Here is a 25525-nt window from a genome sequence, read left to right as displayed (position 1 = left end):
AAATGTATATGTAAACCGCATTTGCATAAATTTGTTATTAATGCAGGAAGAAAGACAATAATTGACAGAATGGCATGTCAAATCAATCAGCAGCTTGTTTTGAAAAGAGTTTCTCATGGATTTTCAAATTCAGACATTTCTGGCACTAAAATCAAAATGTAACAAATGTAGGCTACCCGTTTTATTCGTTGGATTTTATATTGCCAGCTCCTGGTGTAATACCCGTGGACACCAGAGCCCCTCCTGATGCGCTACTGCAAAGTCACCTACCGCAATTTAAAAGGAAGAAGAAGTACCCTGCAGCTGTTAGCTATATTTACTCTATGTCCGTCAACGATAGAAAGTAACTTTACGCGGAAAGAGCGTCGAAATACGCATTGTATCAAAGGCTAATGGTGTTGAGCCGGACAGTTATATTTTGCTGCGCACTGAGTGGTACGTATATTAAACTGTTGTAGGAGGGATACGTAACTAACTAACTTAAATAGCTGGATAGCTATAACAACTGACGTTAGCTTAGCTGCTAACAGGAGTTTAGTTTGCTGCTACTCGTTATGCTGCCGACATTACAATAGTTAACATTAATTGGTCATGTAGGTTAACTAGATGAACACTTGTAGTGTTAGGATTGTAGCTGTCGTTGTTATTGATCCCTGGCGTTACATTTGTAGTCTGTATAGAAACACTGGTGAGGATGTGTCACTTACTATCACACCATATAAGGTGTATACGTGTCAATAGTCCAGCCAGGAGAGTGACATGTAATTATATTTAGCTAGTTAAGTTCAAAACCTTTTTTTAAGATGATCTTTGTAGAAGTCACAGTGCTCTTTTTTGCTGTGTCCTTTTGTAACTACTCGCCGTTGTTGTGTTGCAGTGCTGCCACCTTTGGTCAGTGCTGACTTCCACAAACACAACAGTAAAATGGTATTACAAAGCCGTTATGTTCATAGCATTACCTTGTTATTGTCACATGGGGACCGTTTGCTTGTCATCACATGCACACAAACCACCAGGTTGTGTATGATATTGCTAATGCTGAAAATGTGGCACTGTATTACTAAAGTATTTGGGATTATCATCAACTAAAATTCTACATCTAACTATAGGGTATTTTGGTAAAACACCATCATGCTGGTGGGAAACAACAAACAGCATATGGGGGTAATAGCACTGTTGACTGACTGATCTTTGTTTATCAGTTGCTCCATTTGTTTACAGACATAATCAGCTCGACCAGTGATGGGTAACAGTCACCGGTCAACTTTACCTAATGGTAAAGTCAGTAATATTAAACAGAAAAATAAACTCTGCCCTAATCTAATAAACGTGTCACCTCAGTGCTGTACGTGCTGCAGACATTTGTTGTACTGTAACTTGACCAGGAAGGTTGTGTTATATATTTGACCCCGCCGGTGTGACACACAAGCATGTAATTGCTCTAATAATAGACCAGGTCTCCATTCTTGGGATCCTGTACTTTGGGCAAGGAGAAGTGACACACACTTGGTTAAACTGGTTCCTAATTAAAACTGGTTGAGTTCCTTATGGCTATTTCTAGATCTCAGGTGCCTGGAGCTAAATATGATAAGAACAGGGCACATATTTAGGTTTGTACAAACTGTATGTATATTTATATCATGGCCGCATGCTAGTTTACCTGTCTTCTTTAGAGAGGGCAAAGTTTAAAGGAGCAGTTCAAAGTTTTAAATCTGAGTTCATATAAATGTTTTCTTTCCCACCATTATTAAAAGTCCCCAATGGCTTAAGTGATCATGATCCCTGGCCTAGATTCTCCAAATGGAGCTCTTCCAATAGATACTCCCTCATTTGATGTTTTTTTGATAAAGATGACAGGGAGTGTTGCCAGGGATTCGTCTTGCCATGTTTAAAGGCATTTGCATTGTTAAGTGTCACCACTCATTTATCCAAAAAATTATTTTCTTTTTTCTCACCTGTCTGTATATTTGAATATTACTCAGCTGATCTGCTGACTACACTGCTGATTAAACGTAATGTATCCTGTCAGTTCTTCTCATTGGTATTCTGACTTCATAACATTCATGTAGATGTGAAGCTGCCTTTCAGGATTTGTAGAGATAAGTAATTCTGCAGACAAAGCACATGTTCCCTCTACCAGACAGTCATGTCTTATGTTACTTTCTGCTCACTGGAGTTTATGTGTTCCCCCTTCCCAAGGCTAACCCAGGAAAAGGAAGAAATGTACTTCCACGGCAGTCGGAGGCGAGGGGAGGATGGCATCGCCATGGTGATTGACTTCCTGCTGTCCAACGCCCGGCTGGTTCTGGGAGTTGGTGGGGCTGCCATGCTTGGAATCGCCACACTGGCAGTGAAACGAGTGAGTGCTTTTAAATCTTCTCTTCTTGTGCATATGGAAAAATCCATCTGCAGTTTTTGAGTCTGAAAAGAGCTATGCTAGTACCAATCAAAGGAACACTGTTTATTGAGTTGTTTGTTCAGTAAAGTCCAGTCCACTTATAGATTTGCTGAAGTCAAGTGGCTGAATGTCAAACAAAAAATAAATATTCATTGTGTGGACTACAAATAGGTTGATTGCATTCCCAAGAATGTGATCAGTCATCAAATACCGAAGTACGGGTTAAGGCAGAAAAAATGTCTCCCAACAGATTGTTCATGTTTCATTTTCAGCAATTGTAGGTCACTGTTTGTATGGCAGTGGAATCTATGGGATTCTTCTATTGCCTTGATGACAAAAATATAGGCGGAACATTTTGGAAAACGGTCAGCAGTTATGTAAAATATGTTATTTGCAAACTCTCGAAGTTGCCCAAGGTCATCTTGTTGTGCCCCCTAAATCTAAATGAGTTTGCCGGGTGGCAGATGGCAGCATATGAACACAGTGTATGTATTTGGGCAGTGTGTTAGCAGTCATGCGGTAAATGGGCCCAGTGAAGATGAGTGTGTTTGTGTCTAGCTGATAGAGCGCGCAGGCCGTGCAGCTGACGATGAAAAGGTGGAGCAGAAGATGGCTGAGAGCTGGGAGGAGCTGAGTCTGGTGTCTGCTTCCCCCACACTGATCAAGAAGGGCATAGAGGGCGTGGTCATGAAACATGTTGCCAAGGCAGCCAAACAACAGAAAGGTATCTGCAATTTAAAGTGTGCACCCACACAAAACGATCACATACGCACTTACATACATTCTAATTATCATTGTAGCCTTCTGATATTACTTGACAGCTGTTTAACCTCTTTCTCACTCAGCTGACCTGTGCCAACAACCTCAGAAGTCCTCTTTGGAGGTACAGTCTAAACCTGAGGCAAAGTCCAAGAGACTCCAGTTGTGCGTCCTCACTTTGCAGGTACTAACGCTCTCACTGATAGGTCTGGGTATTTTTTTTTTGGCACCGACAGAAATGCTTCCACATCCGTATCGAAAATTTAGTTCAATACCACATTTCAATACCTTAGGGTTAGGGCCAATAAGCATGCAACATGCAAGATGTGCCAAGATCTAAAAGTGCTGGTGATTGGCTGTCTCGAGGCCTCAAGGGAATATACACAAGTTTACAACATGGGTTATATGCAGTATGCATCAGTGAGCATTGCATACTGATATGCACCTTTTTAATTCTGCATTGATTCATTGTATTGTTTACATTTAGTTCCTTTATGCCTGTGTATTTTGTTAGAGCTGCAGTGGCTCAGGAGATTTGTGGTCATCTGAAGGTAGTTAGATCAATTTCAAAGTTTAATAGTTAGTATTTAAAGTTTAATTTATATAAATTATGTTAAAGATGCCCAAAAGTTGATGAAAAAAACTTAAGTTTGTTTGTTTTTTGTACCATAATGTGTTATGTCATCTTATTAAAACGGATTTCATAAAATTGCTATCAAAAAAAAAGTATCGTTGAGGAACGGGAATCGAAGTCAAGATATCGTTATCTGTACTGAAATCAAATTCTTTTAGAACTATACCCATCCCTACTCATTGACATTTCACCTCTGAGCTTTTGAAAACATACTGTAGATTATACAGTCTGTTTTAGCAGCTGCTGTTTAAGCTCTGCTCAGTGTTGGCTCATTCATTTATGCATGTGTACCATGTTTTGTAAAGCACAGGGCTTAGGGGATACACATTGTTATGCACTGGTTAGGCTGCACAGAGCCCAGAGAACCCGGCATAATCAAATACTGAGTAAGCCTGTGAACTGGCTGTGTAGAAGAAATCACACACGCATGAAACAGCTTTGATTGAGTGTGTAGAACATCCGCATGAGCAGAAAAGTTGTGGATTGGATTTCTCTGTACTGGGAACATTAAATCATTTGTTAAAGTAAATGTTAGTGGAGCAGACACAGACGCATGACTGGACGAAAGACAGGATTTGTAACAATGGGATTTGGCTTTTAAAGAAAGCTTATGCTAATTGTATCTTTTTAGGAATAGTTAGAAACCTTCATATTCTGTTCTGCATCTCTGGAAAGCTGATAGGGCAATAGACACCTGGTAATGTAGGAACCATAGACTGTATATGGAACATGTGGAAAAATGCATCAAATTAGATTTTCCCTAATCAATACTTTTAATTAAAATTACTTGTTTCAGTAAAGCCAGGTAATGATCATGTTGTAGGTATATGATGGAAGGGTTCGCTGAACCTGCTTGCCATCCTTTGTATGATTGTAAAACAGTGTAAACTGTGTTCAGGAGCGACTGCAGCAGTACTATCACACGAGGGCCGCACTATCTCCACCCGAGGTGCAGAGGGCTCAGTCTCTAGCTCTGGACATCTGCACCGAGATCCAAGGCTTTCTGCACAACCGTTATCCTGACATGCCCCTGGGAGAAATGAGCCTGGGTGGTTCTCTACTGGATGACCTGCAGGTACACACACACACTCACTCACTCACTCTTTGGCTGTGTTCGAAAAGCCCTACTAACGTCCTACTTTTACTATATATTTGACGTCAATTTGAGTATGTTGTGGTTGTGTATGCGAGTTTTAGCAGGCGAGAAATGCCTGGATGAGTACTTACTTCCGGGAAGATTTTTGTGTATGGATCGATAGGTTACCTTTACTACAAAACCGCCCCACAATGCATTGCGACTTTCCAAACGACACGGAAGGTTTTTAAAAATCCTTTATTGCTTCTGTATACTTCGGTGTAAACGGCCCGACGAACCTCGCATACACAATCGGTCGTTAAGTAGACAGTATGTAGTATATACATGTTGAGTATGTAGGATGGAGGACGTTAGTAGGCCGTTTCGAACACAGCCACTCACTCACTCTTTTTTCATGTCTGATAATATACTGTTTATATTCTGTTTTGCCCTTTAATTATGTCATCTAGCAAGGTGTTCGATAAATGCGACTTTTTGTGTGTGTGTGTTTTAAGGTGGTGAGTGCGGACCATGCATGTCTACTGGTGCCTCTCCAGCTGGAATCCACTCTGTGGCGTCTGATCCCCGGAGAGGAAACTCTGCTCACACACCCTCTGCACTGGATGGTCCGACGGGTCAATCTGGAATATTTCCCCAGAGGACTCAGCTACTGGGACAGGTGATCACTCCGTTTCATTTTTTTGTGAGGCAGTCTGCACTTTTAGTTGTTGGTCATATAAATCGGTTCGGACGGTGTAACAAGTAGATTAGAAAGATTAATTACACAGTTGGGTTTTTACTACAAATAATGCAGAATAAGAAGTGATTGTCAGAGAAATCCTTATGCCAACATGTGTGTAAATCAGTAAATTACAACTAAAACAACGGCTGCTACTAATGTTTGTCATCACCATATCATTTACTTTAATACATATATCTGATCTATTTTTGAATATGTCATTGATTAAATGAAAACTTCAAAGCTGATGGGGACATCCTCAAATGTATTGTTTAGTTTGATCCAAATTCCAAATAACAACAAATATTTAGCTTAAAATGTGAGAAAGAAAAGCTGAATAAGCTTTCATCAATAGTTCTTTATGTGAACATTGAATCAAATTGATGAGTGTAATATACAGTATATAAGAGGTGGCAGATGAAACCACAGACCTTATCCTGCTCAGCAGATATATAAAGCAGTTCAGACTCTGTTGACTCACTGATTTAATTAAACATTATCGAGCAACAGAATTCAGCTGTGTGATGCTACGTTTGCAGGCCTTTATGACCACCTTTTGAAGCTTCTACTGAAGCAGCAGTAATACACTTACTTACAGCTATAGTAATGCAGGGAAATATCCTGCCTGAAAATATAGCCATTGGACTAAAACGTGCCTCTTGTCTCTTGTAGATACCTGGTGGGCGGTTACCTGTCCGCAGAGGCTGTTGTGAACATGTTTAGTAAAGCTGTCATGGAAACTATAAACTGGCCGGTCATCAGCAGCACTATGGACTGTCTCATCAGGCCAGTTCAAGGAGTACCAGACCTGAGACTGGAGATAAGGTGTGTGTCTCTTTTTATTGTTGTTTTTTTTACACCACAGATTCTGTGTCATTTTACATTATTAGGTTGTACACGTTAAAGTTTAAAAAGCCTTGATACAATTGTTAAATAGTTTTTGATGCAGCGATTAACTGATATACTGTGTTATTTAAAGTCTCAATTCATATATTCAACACTTTAATTATTTTGATCCATTGTTTTTATTATAAAAGTGATATTATTATATAGTAAACATTTGCACAGTTTCAATAGTAAGCAGCATCCTCCATTTATCTTTTTGCTAAATGTTTGTCCCTGATATATGTAACGGCCTTCCCACAGTCTTGCATGTCAAATAATCCAAAAAAATCTTAAATTCCCCTGGGTAAACAGGATGGTTAAAGAAAAACGTGTTATCTCTAATGCTGCACTCATGGATATTTGTATGTGAACAAACAATGGCTCAAATGCTAAAAATGACTATGAATACATTTGTGGTGCTGCCTTTAGTTAAGTTTAGTTGAGAACTTTATTGTCCTCAAAGAGGCCATTTGTAGTAAAGTGCACATGACCTTACCCTAACCCTGCCGTTCCCCACAGTTTTAAGGTTATTCAATGTCTTTCAGTTCATTGTTTTTGGTTGATAGCCTTCAGCTTTCCTGTTTTGGTTACTGTTCTCTCTCTGCACTGTATTCTTTTTGTTACTTTTGTCATTCTCTACATTTAAAATAGTTAAAATAATAAAACCTAATGAACCTCTCTCCTGTTGTAATCCTCCAGGCCTGGAAATGAAGACAGTGTGTCAGATGGCAGCGAGCAGCCCTTGTTCATCAGCATGTTGCCTCTGCTGAGGGAGGGGGATGTGGTGCTGACGGCCCAGCCTGAGCTCACCTCTCCCTGGGTCAACGCCTGGCACCTGTCCCTCTACCCGTGGGAGACCCAGCGCCTGACACAGCTCGACACTGCTGACAATGGAAACCGCAGACTGGTGCTCAAAACCCTCAAGGCGGCATGCAGGCTGAACCCGGCACTGCGTGCGCTCCAAGCCGCCCCGCTGGCCAACCTCATCCTGCACCTCAGTGACAGTGAGAGCGACTGGTCCCAGATCAGTCTGGACGTGAGGTTCCAGCAGTGTGTCACGGAGCTGATTGGCTACCTGGAACAAGGGGCGTTACACAGCTACTTCAAGCCGGCCGTCAATCTGCTGAGCGGCTTGTCGGAGGACCAGGTGGATCAGATGGGCTTCATGCTCTACTGCGCTGTGTCGGAGCCTGAGATACTGCTCATATAACTGTCTGCACACATTAAGCTTCACATCTCTCCAGCTCTGACACACGCAGAGATCAAAGGAGTCATCTTTTATCATCCAGAGTGTTTGCTTCAAGGCAAACATGTTGTATTTTTCCCACTGACTACTCTCGACATTTAGCTCCTCCGTCCTACTATGATGCAAGGAAACCGGGTTACAGTTGGTTTGACGAAATGGCAGGCACCATGGACTGATGTCTACACTGGAGGAGGAGAAGTGACTGGGATATAAAAGTGATAATAATCAAGCTAAACAAATCACTCCACGGAATGGAGACGTGCCAAGGAAAGGAGCTGAGGAAGTGTTTCTAAGGATTTTTTTTGAACGATGTGCCTGATCATAACGACCCACACACACACACCACGGCCAAGGCTGCAATGTAATATGCCGTTAATACAGTATATCCATTAGCAGCAGAGAAGGAGTAGTGCATACTTTCTTTCTATCCTCTAATCGGTAGTGTGTGCTCTTTACAAGTTTCCTAAATTTCCTTTTAATATATTCCACCTATGCAGAGAAATAATGACCTGCTTGAAACCGCGAGGGTGTGCTGCACTCATTAAACTATTCATTCTGTTGGAGTTGGACTTATTTAACTAAATGTGTATTTTATCCTTCTGGCGGTTGAAGTGTGCCGTATTTTGTTTGTCTTGTTTAGTGTTCCGTCTGTTGCCAATCTCATTTGGGTAAACTAAGCCTTTAAATGATGGTGGAAGTTGCCTGATGATTATGTACTTGCTTTTAAATACAGTATGGATGTTGACATTTTTTTCAGTTGTGTTTCTAGCTGAGTGCAAGAAAATGGATTTTCTCTGATTGACCAGTGAAACTGTAATTACAAATAAAGCCTTTATTTAGATTCTCACTTAGTGTCCCCTGATGTTTTACTGAGTACAACTATTATGTTTCATCCCGACCCCTCTGCTAAGAAGAAAACCAGGAAGAGGTGAGTTCTGCCATTGTTTAAATTAACAAATTAATTGTAGACGACAAAGAATACACACAATATTAAGCACTGAAACATGACTGAGACTGGTTGAAGTTTCTTTATAAGCAAGGAGGATGGCCGGTCCCGCTGTGCTTCCTCAACCGCACCCTCTGGACCTACCACAGGAGAGACGGTCACTAAATGTTTAACAAATGTAAAAAAGAATCTAAGTTTGAGACCCACTGTACTATTCTATTTCAATCATAATGGTTTTTAAGAGGTTTCACTGTGTTTATAAAGGGTTACTTTACAATAGGATATTGCATTAGGCCTATACGTGATTCTGATATTTATGCTATACCCTTTTGGATATGACTGGGATGGACAAAGTAATGAAAACATCGGTTAGAATAACAATATAGGCCTACTACAGCACACACAAGTACATCCTGCACAATGATCATAAAGTTGAATCAATTCCCCCCTAAAACATAAACTATCAGTTTTACAACTGACATTTGGGCACTAAATTTCAGCAAAGCCGGTGCTCAAAAAGAAAAAGTATGGTTGGATATGGAACACAGTGATGATAACATTTCCAGCGGATGTTAATTAAAATATATTTTACTTTGAAACTAAGCGGAAGTCTACGTCATTGTGTATGTCTTGGACTTGACTACGGATCTCCGGCTTTTTTCCATGAAGCGCAGCTTTCACAAACGAGGAGAGCGGCGCTGGCGCGTCTCAAGCCGGCCGTCTGTCTGTCACATGGCTAAATATGGGTGTAGTAGTGAGAGGCTTCAGTTCGCCGGTCGTTGAAGTTTACGGTTGAAAGTTGGCTTTGCAAATTTCTTAAAAGGAGGAAGACAAATCCCGGGACAGATCACCGTGTGACCGCCCTCCAGCAAAGGAAGTTTCGCTTCTCCGTTACATTTTCTCTGAAGTCGGTTCCTTAAAACTTGTTTACGTGACTGTTGTTGTTGAAAGGAAGGGGCTTTTTATTTCGGTGCAGCTTCAGTGGCGGTCGCCTCATGACTTTGGACAACTGCGCAACAAGTTTTTAACTCTCCGGTTGTTGTTGTAGTAGCGTCCTGTCCGAACAGCTGACTCACCCGCCGGAGGCCGAGCGGCACCGAAACATGGCGATGTTCGGCGCGCGAGCTTGACATCTGCTCCCCTCCAGGGGGTCTGGACCTGCTTTGGACCCGTCACTGCGTGAAGATGATCGGGTCTCCAGACCTGCTGGCCTTCACCGGCACCGAGGGCTTTGGGGAAGCAGAGGAGGTCCGGGAGTCTGAGGCTCTCCCCGAAGAGTATTCTGTCCCCCTCATACACCCGTCCAACCCCTGGACCACCTCTGCTCACTTTAACAGAGACTTCATTCTGGTGGCTGAATTCTCCGAGCAGGTGCGTGTGTCTGTAGGATATGTTTTTTTTTAAAGTTTGGACATGTCTACTTTGACACTGATTTAATTATAAGCACTTGTTACGCATACTAGGCACCTATTTTGCAAGAAATGCAGCTAAGTGCTTTAGTCTACATTAAGAAAATTACAAACAAACACATGTTATAGGCCTACTGTTTTAGGATTGATTAGCTATAGCATATTTCACTTTCCACTTTTACAATTCCGAATTTGTAAAACATCATGTTTTTCTGTAACCTTCAAGGATTCACAAATAATATTGATGTGCATTGCATAATTATTTTGACCAAACAACTTTTATATGTGTGCATTAAGCCTTTTTTTTCTTTTTCTTATAAGTTAATTCATTTTAATGTTAATAAAGTGATTAAGTTCATGAAAATCCAAGGAAGCTTTATTTACTAGAAACTCTACTATATTTTACTTCTGTTTTTCGATACACGTGTGATTAATTTGCTACATCTCTCAACTGAAAAAAAATGTTACAGCTCAGTTTTTATCTTGGTTACAGTGTTGCAACTGATACTGAGTTAAAGTTATTTTATGAGGAAGTTTCCATGAGATAAATATCTCTTTGGCAAGAGAGACATAAAAAAATGACACATAGCCTACTCATCACAAGATGAGGAACAGAAAATGCCTCCACGCAGACAGTTCATAAAACACTCACTAATATAAGATATATGCTTAAACATGATTAATAGATTGCCATAATAGTTTAGATCCATTTTGTTGTTCGACTTTTTCAGTATTTTTCTGTTCTTACAAATCTCTGCTGTACGTTTGCAGGTGGGACCCAAGCCTGTGCTGACGATACCGGACAACCCCAGGGTCATCGGATCGTTTGATCTCAACCACTTCTCAGTTCGCATCATGTCGGTGGACTACCAGGCGTCCGGGCCCGGCCATGCCCATCACCCTTCCTCCGGCCCGCGCCTCAACTTCAGCGAGGACTCCAAAGTCATTCTGGGGGATTCGGCTGACGACGCGTTTGCGTACGTTCATCACATGACCCTGTACGACCTGGAGGCGCGGGGCATGGTGCGTCCCTTCTGCGTGGCCTACGTGTGTTCCGACCAGGCCAAGCTGATGGAGAACTTCTCGGAGCTGTCCACATGCTTCTCCCAGGCCGCTGAAAGCCTCAAGACGGGCAACAGACAGGCCTTTTCTTTGGAGCTGCAGAGGAAATTACAAGAGCTCGAGTAAGAACCGGCTGTGTGCTTTGATGAAATACCAAAACCGATATGTTCCTATGTATAGGCCTATTAGACCATGGCTCATACGTCCCCATTTACCACAGGCTGCTTGGTTGATATTGGTTTATTACAGATGTATCCACACCCCTCTCTCCCCCCCATCTCTGATATTGATCCACCCACACACGTCAATTCACTGATTTGGACTGATTACACCTGTTCAAAGGACTGTGTTAGAGTGTTCAGCATTTTGCACCTGTTGAGAATGGGAATTAAGTATTTATCATACTAAAGGTACGGTCACGTTACACTTCCCTCCTAAACATTTTCTCTCCATTCCCATTGCAGGTACAAACGGGCATTATCATGCGTCATTATGCAAGTGCATTTGGTCCAAGCTTCCATACAGTCATACAGTTAGGTTGGGCCCTTGTAAATATGAGTCCCTGATTACATGTATGTAACACAGACTCTCATAGTCCAGGTGTAGGCCTACTCCTGGACCTGGTGTCATCACTGTTGGCTGTGGTAACAGGTGCAACAGATCTCACTTCAGACCGAGCTCCACAGAGCCAGCAGTGAAACGCTGCTTTTCAGCCTGCTGATAAGTTACTCTCTAAGTGCTCTGACTTGAATTGATCCATCTCTTGACTGTTTCAGGTACACACGGTCCACTCTGCTGCAGGAGACAGATCTTCCAGATGAGCTTGAAGCGGTGGAGCATTCCATCTTGAATCACAGAGACCTCCTTCGCCAGGTCACTTCCTACCCGAACAGGAAGCTGAAACAGCCTGACTTCCTTCCGTATGACCCAGCCGACAGCCTGACTGACCCGACCCTGTTTGTGCCCCCTGATCCACCCTCCCTCTCCCTCTCCCCCTCTCTCTCTCTCTCCCTCTCCCTCTCCCCCTCTCTCTCCTCCTGCCGGGCCGAGCGCCGCCTCAAGTCCCTGCCGGAGCTCTGCAACACCTACTTCCTGTCTCTGATGAAGGAGCAGCTCGCCGACACAGAGCGCCGTCTCCGTGGTGACAGGAGCGTCCTGCGAACCGACAACATCACCCGTTGGTTGTCCAGGAGACACACGCTCACAGACTTCCTGTTTGAGCTGTGGAGCCCCGAGGAGGGAGAGGAGGAGGAGAGCGCAGAGACAGAGCTCCACAGTGCGCCACAGGGCAGTAAGACAGAGGCCGAGCTGGGCCAGTCTGGGCCCATGAGCCTGGAGTCCTTCTACTCCTGTGTGGAGGAGATCCCCATCAAACTGGAGGCGGGAGAAGCCGGGACGGTGACTCCTACCGAGCCAAGCATGGCCACAGAGATGACAGGAAGCATGAGCAGCAGCGACAGCATCGAGGTGCTAGGGACGGAGAAGTCTTATCGCACGCTGCACGACGTCGCCGGATCTGACAGCAGAGGTAAGGCAACCAAACGGTTAGCTGATGGTCTATAAAATGTAGAGATTTCACCTTAACCTATGGGATGTGGTGTCTTTTCACACACATTTCACAATTAATTTAAAGGTCATCTATTGTATTATGCAAAATGCCCTTTATTCGTGATTTTTGAACATTAATATTGGTCCCGTGTGAATACAGACTCCCAAAGTATGAGAAAAAACAACCCTCTCTCCTTTTTTTCTCCACCTTTTCTGAAAACCTGGTTTCAAACACCCTGTTCAGATTCCTTCCCTATATTATGTCACAAGGGGAGCATTTATTTTTTACAGATTGAAGGATAAACTAAACAATTGAACATTTTAATGCACCGATAAATCTACCTACTGTCTTTTTTACATTACAATATTCCCATTGGTTCTTTTTACAACCTCACCAGCTGACGGTTCACTCTCTTCTACAGAATCAGCGGTCTGGATGTCTGACGGACCTTACAGACGGGCATCGCTGGACGGGGGTTTCAGGCGCATCAGAGCATGCGCCCAGCGAGCCAACAGTGAGGACAGCATCGAGGTGCTGAGTACCACGGAGTCCATCTTTCCTGATGATCTCACCGCCATCACAGAGGAAGAAGCAGAGCAGCAGCCTCTCACTAACGGCTTTGAGAAGGAGGAGGAGGAGGTACAGATGAGCGAGAAGACCTTTAATGGAACTACTTTAGTAAATGGGGATGGAAAGGAAGAGCCTGTCCAGGAAGATGACAGACCGAAATCCTTAAAGCCCATAACCGTCAATGGTGAGGTCATCGTCAAAGAAGAGCAGGGCATTGAGTGTTTGAAGAGCAATCAAGTCCACGAAGAGGACGGTCCTGAGAAGATGCCAGAACCATTGCAAGGTAATACACTTGCTCCAGTAATCGTGCTTAAATACACTTTTAAACACGATTTAACACTTTTTGCACATTTATTTTGTTTGTTCTAAAATTGCTAAAGATCTCCTTAGACTGTAGTTTATAGACATTTCCACAGGAGTCATTCTGTTGTTTAGGGGAGACCATTTGTATAAAGCTCTGTTTTTAAGAACAGAGAGAGAGAGGGTCTCAAGTTTGTTTTTTCCGTACTTGTTGATTGGCGAATAGTTTTGGTTGTTTACCACCTTTGCTTCCTCTTCCACATGAGTTTGATTGAAACCGGTCAGATTGTCTGACCGCTCACGTCTCTTGCCCCATAGAAACGTGTGTGTATGAATGAATACATCGGTAATAACTTGGCACAGTTTTATTTTTGCTGATAGGAATTAGGGACAAAACTATGAAAATAAGACCCAGGTTTGTAATAAAGCAGAAATGTCCTTTATGCTGTCCTTAGTTGAAGAAGCAGTGGAGTCGACTCTTGGTTGGTCTAAAGTCCATGGGACGGTGCGGTCGGTCCCAGTAGTTCATGTGGACTTCGCCCCGTCTGTTGTTGTGGCTGAGGTGGACCGGTGGTCTCCTCCCTGCTCTCCTCTCAGGCTGCACAGTGTGGACGAAGCATCAGACTGCACCAGCTTCTGTGGCTCGGTGGATCAGCCCTCTCCCCCACACAGCAACCACAGCAGCAGCAGCAGCAGCAGCGCCCTCCTCTCACACAAGAAGAGGAGACGGAAGGCCGGACTCAGAGCCCTCAGGTTCCTCAAACAGAACTCATTCTCCCAGCATGCCTTGTTCTCTCTCCTGACCGGCCGGCCGCTGGTCGTCATCGGAGGAGACATGACTTCGGTCAGGAAGCTGGTGGACGGTCTGAGTCTCTTTCTGCCGGCTCCGGGGCCCGATGGAAACGCTGTGATGCCGTGTTTGACCTCGCCGCTTCAGCTCACCGACCTGCTCACCTGGAGACTCATAGGAATACACAGGTACTGCACAAACCACTGAAATTGAAACTTACTTTATATATAGTCCATTTCATTACCAAATGACTAATTTGATGCTTTTATTTGACTGGGCCCTTTGTTAAGTGTCACACAGAGGAAATGAAGGGCATTAAATAAATACCTTACACAGTAAATAAATACCAACAATGAATATTTTTTTAAACATTAATATTTGGTATGTTTTTGTAGACTTTTCTCTTTGTTGCAACTTTGCCATAATGTCCTAATTGGAAAGTTAAAAAATAATATGTGTATCCAGTTTTAAAGCCTACTTTTACATAGCTGCTTACATAGGCAGAGATTTATCTTGTGTTTTGAGACAATAAGTACAAATGAAAACGTATAAACTCCTATTTTGACCAGATCTTCGTCCAGCTCTTCGTCCAGCATCCTCCTCTCTCTGCCTCGCTACAGTCGCTATGTGTCTCTGTTGGACCTGGACCAGAGGACGCTGCAGGCTCCCTCATACTGCGGCTCTCTGCTCAGCAGACTGTCTGCCCCTCACACAGGCATCAGCCGGGGCATCACCTACCTGCTGCAGCTGGAGAGCAGCCTGACAGCGCTGGCCAACCAGGCTCTGCTCTACACATTCTATCCTGCTTTACGAGCTCCAATCACTGCTGGAGGGACGAGTGGTGAAGAGCAGAGGGACTTCCTGTTCACGCGAGGCTTCTGCAGCAGTGAGGACGATTTGAGAGTGATGCATTTCCTGTCTGACCTCATCAAACAGCGCCACGCGGGACGTGGACCGCCGGTTTTAAGATTCTCTTACTGCTCAGCGAATCTGCACAGAAATACATATGCTGCATAAACACTGGATGAACAATTGACTGATCATAAAGACATGAAGTCTGTTCCAATACCTACAACCAAATGGACTGATTATTCACATTCTGACTGATGTTATGTGAGTTATGTCACCAGCCACTGTCAATATAAATCTCAGGCCTGTTTGTTTTTATCTGCAGTGTTAGATGTTAGTGTGTATGCATGTTTTTACTTCATGAGACTGTGGGTCCTGTCGTTCTGGATTACTGGACATGAATTGCAATAGTGTCTCACTGGCACCAATACTTTTAAACTGTGGACAGCTCCACAGCTGAAGCACTGGACTTTTTAAAATTGTTTTATGAAGTATGATATTTTAAAATTGAAGTCATATTACAAAATCATGTGTGCATTTTATGGAATTTAAGATAATTGAGCCACATATAAATATTGTACAATTTAAGCAGCCAGATCTGAGATTACTGTTAAATCAGCAGGGTACTGTTGCTTTAAGTTTGCAGATCTCAGTGCTCTGTGAACATAATTCACTTTTACAAAAACACCTGTCTGAAGCTGTCATTGAACATCCATCAATCAAAATCCATCTGGGCTGCAGTTTAAAATGGGTTCTGACGTTATTTTACAATTTAACAAAATTGCAACAAGAAAATGTTTTCAATCGATTTTTTTTTGTAAAGTAAAAATATGTTGATGTAATTAACCCATCCAACATCTCAGTATTAGTCTGCAGTGTCACCTTACGGAAGCCAAGAACAGCCTTTTGTGCAATTATTTTTGAATGCTGTAAACTTGTGATAAGTTATTCATCTCATAATCCTGAGAAAACAAAGCTAGTTTTCTTGCGAAGAGACAAAAAGGTTGTCTCCTCATATGTTAATTATCTCTTAATCTCTAGATAACAAAGCTTGTTTTATAAGAAAACACGTGGTTTCTTAATTACCAAAATTAAATTCCAAAATCTTGAGGTCATGAGTTAATCTAGTTATCTTGATAAACCCTTATCACAAAAACGTTTCCTTATGTTGATGGGGAAAAAGGCTGTTTCCTGTTTTATTATTCAAGACCTCCATAATTATCCTGTGATCTCAAGAAAACTGCCTTTTAAGTCATTCTCTATATAAACACATTATTGCAAGCATGGCCGTTCTTGGCTTCCGTAAGACCTTCCTAACAAAGCTTAAACTAGAGGTGCTGTTGACATCAGCTAAACATGTGAGCTCATGGTTACCTGGAAAAGTGTTTTGAGACATTTGAAAAAAAAATACGTTTTTGTGGAGTTGGGGTGGTGCAGATTTTTACAATCTGGGCAGCAGAAATACTGCGGTGGATTCGAACTGTGAACATCAGAATACAGCTAGCTTGAGGTCAAATATATAGACCATGTGATTTCTTCTCTACAACACAGGTGTAAAAACTCTTAACAGCATTTTCCCTATGTTTAACGATGTGATTTTATTACTTTATTGATGCAGATACGAGCCAATTTAAGTGTGTTGTAAATGTTCTCTGAAAATAAAGTCATATATTTTACACTGGGATTCGAAATTGAGCAATGATTCAACAATACAGATCAACAAACACTTTATTTTTCTTTTGAACACATTTGGCCAAAGCCATATAAAAAATGTTTTTACACTTTTATTTACCAACATAACATAATTTACAATCACTAGACATTAAAAACAATTTAATATCCTAAAGTATTTCAAGAGTAATTAACAAACAACACCTAAATGACAATAAAAAGAGAATCGAACAGTGCAGAATTAAACTTAAATCCAGTTAAGACCATCAGCATCCTGAACAATCACTGATCAACTCGTTAAAGAATGAAGCAATATAAAGTGTCTATACAATGTATCAAATGCTGAATAACAATGAAGATTGGTTTTAGACGCAGTTTGGAGGACACAGAACTGCCACCTCAGTGTGTGTCACATTGAACCTCAGCATGGAGTCAGGCCGCACTGCAACATCCAAAAAAAAAAACATTTCAAACCACATTAGCTGTTTTATATGAACATTTTCCAATTGTAGCACACCTAAGAAATTACACTTACAGTTAGGATGTTTTTTTGTGCAAATGGAGCTAGTAATGTGAGGGAGGATAAGCCCTGAGTTGAGGAAGGAAAATACTGTTATGGCAAATAGCTTCATAGTTGACAGTGACACAATATTAAAGTTTTCAAGTAGACTCTTTGCGTGTCCTAGACACTTAAATAGTTACATATATTTTATCCAACTGACAGTAGTTACAACTAACTCGATTAATGTGTCCAACAGCATTAATACGCTCGTCAGCTCATTCCCAAGTGTTTCAAATTAGACCTTTTTCCATTAGTTGCACTTTGAGTGTCCCAGACACTTAAATAAACTAAAAACGTGTGAGTGATCAGACAGTAAATATAATTGATTGGTCATTGTTAAACAGTGTGATTATTAACCTCAAGAACAGTGTCATTTAATTGTATAAATCATGTAGAAAGGATGGTGAGAAATGTGGTACTCACAGCTGATGCTGCGACAGGACCCTCATTTTGGAGGAGTAGTCTTCAAAAGCCACTTGGCTGCCTATGAGAAAAAAGAGAAGAAAACAAAAACAGAGTTTCATCAACACTACAACATTAAAGACGCAGCGTGAAGAATCCCAAAGTGTGACAGAGCAAACTTACAGTAGGTGCTGATCACCACCACATCAGGAGAGAGAGAGAGAAGTCATGGAAAACAAGGCAACAGATCAGATCCACAGCATGTCATTCTGTTCTTTATGTGGGAGGCTAAAAATGAAACCTGTAATCTGAACTTTTCTAGCTCTCAAGAGTTTTTGGAGCTTTGTGTTGCTTCAAATAATAAATTAAAATATGACTCACTGGTCCCAGTTCTCTGTTGAAGAAGACAGAGTGGGCACAATGGTGCGAAGAAGGGGAAAGAAATCTTCCCCATCTGACGGAGACAGAAACAAAGACAGACTATGTTTAGGGCTGTGTTTTACCTAAAGGCCAAAGCTACGCATTTCATCTTTAATCAAAGATACAGTGAGTTGAGATTTTGGACCTGAACCACACTGCAGAGAAGTGCTGTAATGAGCCTCTCTTTCTATTTGCATCTTGTGCTTCATCATTCAGCACATAGACACCACGAGCTCAGACGCGCTATATGATGTCGTTCATTTGCTGCTTCAGGCAAATTCAGTACTTGTAAGTCAAATATATTGGGACTTTCAGAAAAATTATTCTGATAATTCTACAACGCATTTACAAGAAAACTCATATTACATATTCATTTACAATAACTCCAATTTACGTTGAGCAAAACAATTCAGATACATTTCTATTGATAGACAATCAACTACTTTAATACTTAAATGATTTAGTTTATCTGAGCAACAATGCTAGAGAATCACACTGGCTACAGCTTCAGCTCCGTTTCCTAATGTCGACACACTTGCTGCTGTTCTTTTTTTTTAGTCTTCAACTGAATATTTGGAATGGGTGGAATTTGATCAAGTCAACATAATTTTCTCTTTGGAGCGCAAGACATTTTTTAATAAAAGGTAATTTTCTTACCTCTTTCAGACAAAAAGATTATTAAATTAAAAAAAAACAAAATAAATCGAGGAAATATGTATTTTTTTTTAGACGGTTAGAACAACGAAAACCCTTAATGATACAGTGGTTCGTCAAAGGGAAAAGTCTTTCCTTTATAAACAAGTACAGATAAAAGGCTACAAAGGGCACTTTAACCAGACAACAAACAAGTGTCAATATGATCAATATTGAGACACAGCCCCAGATTCTGCCGTCGTACACGGGGGTCTTGGGACAATTTTGGAGGGTTCGATAAAAGACTTTAACTGGATCCATAGTGTTGCTTTCAGGAAGCATTGGTGTTGCAAGTCAGTCCAATTGCCACTAGAGGTCGCCAAGGTTCGTAAAGAAACTCGAATAAATATACACAGTCATTTAAATGTGGTTCTACTAATAACATCACATATGTTTGATTTAACCTTCGAATAAGGATGATAAGCGCCTTGATTCATAACGTAGAGAATATGCCCACACACACACCTGTTATGTTTTGCATCTCCTGGGAGACTTCCTGTGAGAAAGACTCCAGACGATCAGAGGACAAATTGTCCCACAGCCACTCGAGAGCCCAAGCGTTCTCCTGCGGTAAATACATTTAATTATTAGATTAAACTTGTATGGAAGCAGCATGGCCACGCTAGCCATATTCAAAATAAGATTCCCCTTATCATGAACTGTCATCCATAATGTTTCAGCCATAAAAGTATGGGAGAGGATTCAAACAGGATGTGACGTCTAAGGGAGAGAGGAAGGGATTACCTTAAAGGTACTGAGCACAGGGAGAGCTGGACTCAAAACACCATCATGGATCCTCAAAGCTAGAGCCCCTGTTAATAGCAGCAACAAGGCCTGATCTGGGTACACCTGGAAACACACAAACATACACTATCTGAACAGTTTTTTACAGTAACCACTCGTCACATCCATAGGTTTGAGTGTACATGTGTACGTACCTCCATAATGACCCGTGGGATCTGTATGTGTGTTGTGAGGCAGCCATTCTGGTTGATTAGTACAGAATTCACAACTTTCTTTGAATCCTAAAGACATGAAATGCAGAGATTACCACCAAAATAGAAATTATTATTTAAAAAAAAAAAAAAAAAAGGACGGTTAATAAACAACAAATACATACTTGTAGGAACTGTGGGCTTGGCTCTGGCAGAGTGGGGAGTGAATCTGGAGGTGCGTTGACCATTTTGAGTAAACTGATCCAACACTGAGTCTGGATCAGTAAGCAACCAAACACACATTAATATAAAGTCAGTGTATAATAGAAAAACAATAAAAAAGATATTACACTATTAAATGGCAAAGACAAAACTCATTGTAAACTAACAGAAAAAGAAATTGAAAGTGAAAATAATAATAATTTTTAAAAAAAGTGCAGGTCTGTGCACACCGAGTCCTCAAGAAGCCATTCCATAATTAACTCTCCGACCCAGCAAGAGAAGCAGAGACAGATGAACTGATGTTTGCATAGCTCCTAGCATATCCTTCACCTACTGTGTGTGTGCAAGGCGAGTCAGTGCTCTATTAACGTTTAGAAAACCAGGATACAAAGTTGCATTCAGTCTCAACACTAATTAGAGTAAAGCAAAGCTGGCCCTACACATCACACGATTATAACCAGTGGCATAAGGCCCACTAGAACACATATTTTCCAATGACCACGAGACGATGACAAAACAATTATGGAACTTCCTCAACAAAAACTGACATTTGGTGCCTTTTTTATGAACAATTAATGACCAAATAAATAAGAGAGGGAGAGGGCTAAATGAATGCATTTTTTTCCGAATGATTCTCTATATCTACATAGGCACGGGTCACCCTACATGGAGGCAGCCATGTTGCACCACCATGTTTCTACAGTAGCACAGAATGGACAAGCTTAATAGCCCTATGCGTTTTTAATAGTGGGTGTCCTGGGGAAATGTAGACTTACATCACTGTAAACAGCAGGGCAGCATCTTTGCAAATTGAGAGCAAACTTCACCAGCGCAGCACGCGGCATCGGCACAGTGTCTAGAGAGGGGAGGAGGTTTGGCTTCTTATTAAGAAAACAATAATAAAAAAAATTAAAAAAACTTTTCCTTTAAATACGTAAAAATCTATAATATATGGATGTCTGACCTTTGATTGGCTCCCACACGGCATCAGAGTAGCAAAGCTGTGTTGGCTCAGTGACCGCAAGCTTAGGTGCCGTTGCCGTTTTAAAGATGCGGAGATAAAAGAGGAAGAGATGTGGAGTGAAGCGGGAGGCCAGCGCCTTCCCCGAGAATAAAAAAGTGTCCAGAGCCATCGAAAATTCCCCCTCCATGCACATGAAGAACGGGATGAGATCTTTCACCTGCTCGAGGCTAGCGGAAAAACAAAAAAGATAGCTCAGTCAACCTAAAGCATAACAGTCATTGTAACTTATCTAAAGGAAAATGAACAAAAACAATATATATATACATGTTTGCAAAATGTCCTTCACGTAACAATGATTTTAATTCTTCCCATTTTCAGGAGAACAAAATTACAATGTTGTCAAACTGCCCAAGGAACATTTTCTGTGCTGACATCGGTCACAACAATCATTATAGAACCTTGAAACGTTATACTCTCCAAAGCCCTAGCCAGTGGAGAGTAGAGCTGAAATATAGATGATATATGGTATCAAAATAGCATGGTGTTAGAAATTATATTTTCTCAAGCTGAACTACTCTGTGAGATACTTCATTTGGAAAATTCATTTATTAACTGAATAAATACTGTTTTTCTCGGAAATAAATAAGAGTGAAATTAAATGTATGCTTCTTTCTAAAAAGGAAAATAAATGGAAGGATTCAGGACTTGCGGTAACTTGAACACTCACAGTTTTGAATCATCAGAACTTACGACGACTCGTAGGTAGCGCCACAATTCTCTGTACCTGCAGACAGAAAGCAGAGTTGGCTTTATAAGCAGCTGTTAAAAGGCAAGACTGTTTCTTTCTCCTATAGCATAGGTGTGTGTGTGTAAACGGTGTATTCATGTTGTACCTGCGCTGTCGCTGTAGCACCTCTGTTCTCAGTAGAACAACAGAAATCGGTTCATTCAGGAAGTCTTTCTTGCCTTTATCTTTGCGCATGCCCAAAACATTCTGCCCTTTCAGCACAGATACCAGCAGGACATCTGCCCAGGAACGGACAGATAGACTGAAGCACACAAGCACACACACACACACACACACAGAGAGAGAGTTCTAAAAATGCATAAAAAAGGGCTTCAACGGTTAACGTTGGGTATAATAATTGAAAATACATATTTGAACACATAAACACCTGTTCTTCATGGTCTTCAGCTCTGCAGGTAAACTTAATCTCTTGTAAAAAGCCTGCAGTTTGAGGGAGAAGTCAGGGGCAAAGTCTTCCAACACCATCTGTCTCTGAACCGAGGATATTACCCTGGAAAACACACACGCACAGTGTGAGGAAGGTAAAAATCCAAATAATCTAATTACAAACAGAACACGGTGTGTGTGTGTGTGTGTGTGTGTGTGTGTGTGTGTGTGTGTGTGTGTGTGTGTGTGTGTGTGTGTGTGTGTGTGTGTGTGTGTGTGTGTGTGTGTGTGTGTGTGTGTGTGTGTGTGTGTGTGTGTGTACCTCTGCAGCAACACCGCTTTGGCCTCAGCAGGATTCACCCTGGGAGCAAATCTGAGGGTCCTGAAGAGATACAGATCAAGTCAAGGGAATAAATACTTGGGAAATTAAAAACTGTGAGTGTAACCATTAATCTGGAAAGGACATTTAAGAGTGAGTGTGAGAGTGTGTATGTGTTTACCCTGAGGCTTGAAAATGTTTAATAAAATACTCTGCGGCTCCCAGTGACATGATGGCTGCAGCTCTGCCGCCCAGTTTCTCTGCTTTGTCCAAGAACGATGACACAAACTCATACACAGGCGTGTAACTGCAAAAAGAAAACTATTTAATTCAAACATATTTTACTTTCCCTGCATTCCAATACTATACTTTCAGACCATTTAATATGTCAGAAAAAGATTTTGCATACATGATGTCAAAGGCAGTACAAACATATGTCCTACTTCATCCAATCACATTTGCAGTGTAATTAAAACACAGAGTGCTTTTATTTATACTTTGGCAGAAAACCTCTACACGACAGCAGTGAACCACTTTATAAGACAGCTAACCAAGGTGGTGAACCAACTAGTCATCCCTACTAGTTCCTGCCCACAAAACGGGTTCATGATTTCTTGGGGAAGTTTTTCTTTGGTAGAAAAGCAGCTAATGTTTTTTTTTTTTTTTTTTTTTTAAACTTTCCTATGGGAAAATTCACAGACCATCGTGACAGTATTCTTTGAACATAATGGAAACTCACTCGTGGACGAGGCCTTGCTGGTCCGTTCCGCTCAGACCAAACTGCTCTGCCGGCTTTCCCTTTATGTAGTAGGTAAACTGGGCATAGAGCCCTTGTCTGAAGCTCTGCAGCATTGTGTCTGCACAGAAGGCAAAGACAAATCCAATGGCAGTGAAGGGACACGTAACTACAGCATCTACAAGCGGTTCAGTCGGAGATTTACCCAATGTGAATGTGATATCTTTGATCACGTCTGTGTGTGATAGCGAGTATACCTGCTTGTCGGAGGCTAGGATCTATTTCACACAGAGTGAGGTCGAAGGCTTGCAGTCCTCCCAACAGCTTATAGTTCCTGAGTTTGCTCCAAAGCTCGCTCTTCTTGTGGCTATTACAGTGACACACACCGCTGTGAATCCACACTGGACACTGAACACACACACACACACACACACACACACACACACACAAATACTGCAGTTTAAATAACTTTGCAATAAACCCTTCAGATACTGATGTGGGGAAAAAAAGATAATTACCCCCTTTTATTAAGAGTTTTCATGCATTCGTTTTCATGCGTTTGTCACAGTAAGTCAATAAGGGAGTGTAAAGTTAACAGGCCATATCAGCACATACCAATGATGCCGGCTTATCGCAGATGTAGCAGAAGCACTGTTCACAAATGAGCTGGTTATTCAGTACAGGAGCAGCAGTCTCACAATCAGCAAATCTGAGAGAGAGAGAGAGAGAGAGAGAGAGAGAGAGAGCGAGAGAGTGAGAGAGAGAGAGAAGTGAGTTCATCGCAACAAAAGTAGCAGTTTTTTACAAAGTGGGTGTGGCATTTGACTCACGTGAAAGGATGTATGGGACAGTCGTAGCGTGCGTGAGGCAGCACCTCAGCGCGGCGGGAGAAAGTAACGACCAGGTCTTCATCCAGATCGCTGGGAGGTAAAACAAAGTCTGAAAAACACAGAGCAAGAGCAGCTGGTGACTATTTATAAAAACATGATACACCACATGTATAGGCTTTTGTGTAAAGCAACAGGGTTCCAACACCATGAGGAAAGTTAGAATTATGTCACTCGGAATAAAATAAAATACATATTTCAAAAAAACTAAACTGTAAAGAAAGAATGTGTTAAGAGGAACAAGTCTTAAAGTGCATAGAACGTGACTTCTTTGGTAAATAGAAGTAAGAAGATCTACTTAATTATTAACATAATTGTTTATATTTCAGGTCATTCCAAATACTCCAAATATACTATATATATATGTCACTGTAATAGTCACTTAAATGTCTTAGTGGGAACATATCGGATCATTCCATGATAATCAGTGTAATGCAAGCGTGAGAGGAATTTGTAAAAATATGTTTTAAATAGAGGCCATCAATGATTTTAAGTTTTTAAATTGCAATGTAAGAAAACAAATTAATAAAATCCTACACCCCATGTCTTGGCAATTTGATGAATTCTGAAGGATTAATTTAATACATTTTAATGCCAATTAAGGCCTTCAATGCCTTTTTGAACAATTGTCAGGTACCCGGAGTAAACTAGGAATGGGTTGTCTGTCTGAATTAAAAAACACTGTTTGTTTGTTACCATTCCTGTTCTTCACATCTTCCTCCTCCACAATGAGAACAGAGGCTTCACAACCATTATCATTATCAGAATCCTCATAATCACTCAGAATGATTATATCTCTGTTGTCCATCGGAAATTTCTGGCACAGAGAAAAAAAGGCACATTATCAGAGTTCAGCCACCAAACCAACTTCAGCTAACTTACAGCGTGCTGTATATCACCTTGTCACATAGAAAATTGTCTGTAACTCTAACCTTCCTACACAGACTTAATGAAAGCCTTTGTGCAAACCACATTTTCAAGAATATATTTTTTAGTTCCCTTAGGGAAAGGAAAAGTTAACGTGTAAAAACGGTCGCAGGTTTGTTTACAGTAACAGTGCTCAAACTTTTCTTCTTTACTACAAAAACACAGTCAGGTATATATATTGCATCGTGTTTAAATAGGTGTTAAAGTTCTGTGAGTGACAGTTTTGTTACCTTTGTTGTCAGTTTAACCAAAATAAATAAGTTGCTTTTGGCGCCGTCCTTCTCAAACTCCAGGGTCACCGCCGGATGTTACGTGCGTTCTTCTTCTTCTTTGTCGGCTAAATGTGCGGGTAGAACCGGTTTATATGTGAATTACCGCCACTTGCTGGATTGCAGTAACACA

General features: G+C 41.3%; 3 protein-coding genes across 4 annotated transcripts; 2 read left to right on the top strand and 1 right to left on the bottom strand.

The window, feature by feature from the left end:
* Nucleotides 1-295: 295 nt before the first annotated feature.
* Nucleotides 296-8577, top strand: mief2 (mitochondrial elongation factor 2). The gene is made up of 8 exons (XM_080029041.1): nt 296-435; nt 2200-2359; nt 2957-3122; nt 3244-3341; nt 4690-4866; nt 5382-5545; nt 6278-6430; nt 7190-8577. The coding sequence occupies exons 2-8, from the start codon at nt 2222-2224 to the stop codon at nt 7698-7700; spliced, it is 1407 nt and encodes a 468-aa protein (XP_079885167.1). The 5' UTR covers nt 296-435; nt 2200-2221; the 3' UTR covers nt 7701-8577.
* A 948-nt stretch (nt 8578-9525) lies between these two features.
* Nucleotides 9526-16823, top strand: smcr8b (Smith-Magenis syndrome chromosome region, candidate 8b). 2 transcript variants are annotated; one of them, XM_080029676.1, is made up of 6 exons: nt 9526-10053; nt 10863-11275; nt 11930-12681; nt 13124-13555; nt 14028-14550; nt 14932-16823. In XM_080029676.1, the coding sequence occupies exons 1-6, from the start codon at nt 9868-9870 to the stop codon at nt 15377-15379; spliced, it is 2754 nt and encodes a 917-aa protein (XP_079885802.1). In that variant the 5' UTR covers nt 9526-9867; the 3' UTR covers nt 15380-16823. The 2 variants fall into 2 exon arrangements, with proteins under 2 accessions (XP_079885802.1, XP_079885801.1); XM_080029675.1 differs by having other exon boundaries at nt 13100-13555.
* Nucleotides 16824-17863: 1040 nt separating this feature from the next.
* On the bottom strand, nt 17864-25409 carry LOC307252270 (uncharacterized protein; the record flags this gene model as incomplete). The annotated part of the gene is made up of 18 exons (XM_080029908.1): nt 25354-25409; nt 24893-25013; nt 24140-24248; nt 23925-24018; nt 23567-23717; nt 23313-23430; nt 22755-22880; nt 22577-22636; nt 22256-22378; nt 21974-22129; nt 21808-21864; nt 21081-21307; nt 20893-20972; nt 20080-20169; nt 19898-19984; nt 19704-19808; nt 19425-19524; nt 17864-17928 (listed from the first exon to the last, which is right to left on the bottom strand). The coding sequence occupies exons 2-18, from the start codon at nt 25002-25004 to the stop codon at nt 17864-17866; spliced, it is 1860 nt and encodes a 619-aa protein (XP_079886034.1). The 5' UTR covers nt 25005-25013; nt 25354-25409.
* Nucleotides 25410-25525: the final 116 nt, after the last annotated feature.

The sequence above is a fragment of the Ammodytes marinus genome (genome assembly GCF_949987685.1).
Source record: "Ammodytes marinus genome assembly, chromosome: 6".
Taxonomy (NCBI): Eukaryota; Metazoa; Chordata; class Actinopteri; order Uranoscopiformes; family Ammodytidae; genus Ammodytes; species Ammodytes marinus.
This window is presented reverse-complemented; position numbering and strand designations above follow the sequence as displayed.

Excerpts from the sequence above, each read along its gene's own strand:
- mief2 (XM_080029041.1), top strand. The coding sequence starts at position 2,222 with ATGTACTTCCACGGCAGTCGGAGGCGAGGGGAGGATGGCATCGCCATG. Across the intron at positions 3,123-3,243 it reads GGCAGCCAAACAACAGAAAG|CTGACCTGTGCCAACAACCT; the intron begins GTATCTGCAATT and ends TTTCTCACTCAG. Across the intron at positions 3,342-4,689 it reads TGTGCGTCCTCACTTTGCAG|GAGCGACTGCAGCAGTACTA; the intron begins GTACTAACGCTC and ends AACTGTGTTCAG.
- smcr8b (XM_080029675.1), top strand. The coding sequence starts at position 9,868 with ATGATCGGGTCTCCAGACCTGCTGGCCTTCACCGGCACCGAGGGCTTT. Across the intron at positions 12,682-13,099 it reads CGCCGGATCTGACAGCAGAG|CTGACGGTTCACTCTCTTCT; the intron begins GTAAGGCAACCA and ends CAACCTCACCAG. Across the intron at positions 13,556-14,027 it reads GATGCCAGAACCATTGCAAG|TTGAAGAAGCAGTGGAGTCG; the intron begins GTAATACACTTG and ends TGCTGTCCTTAG.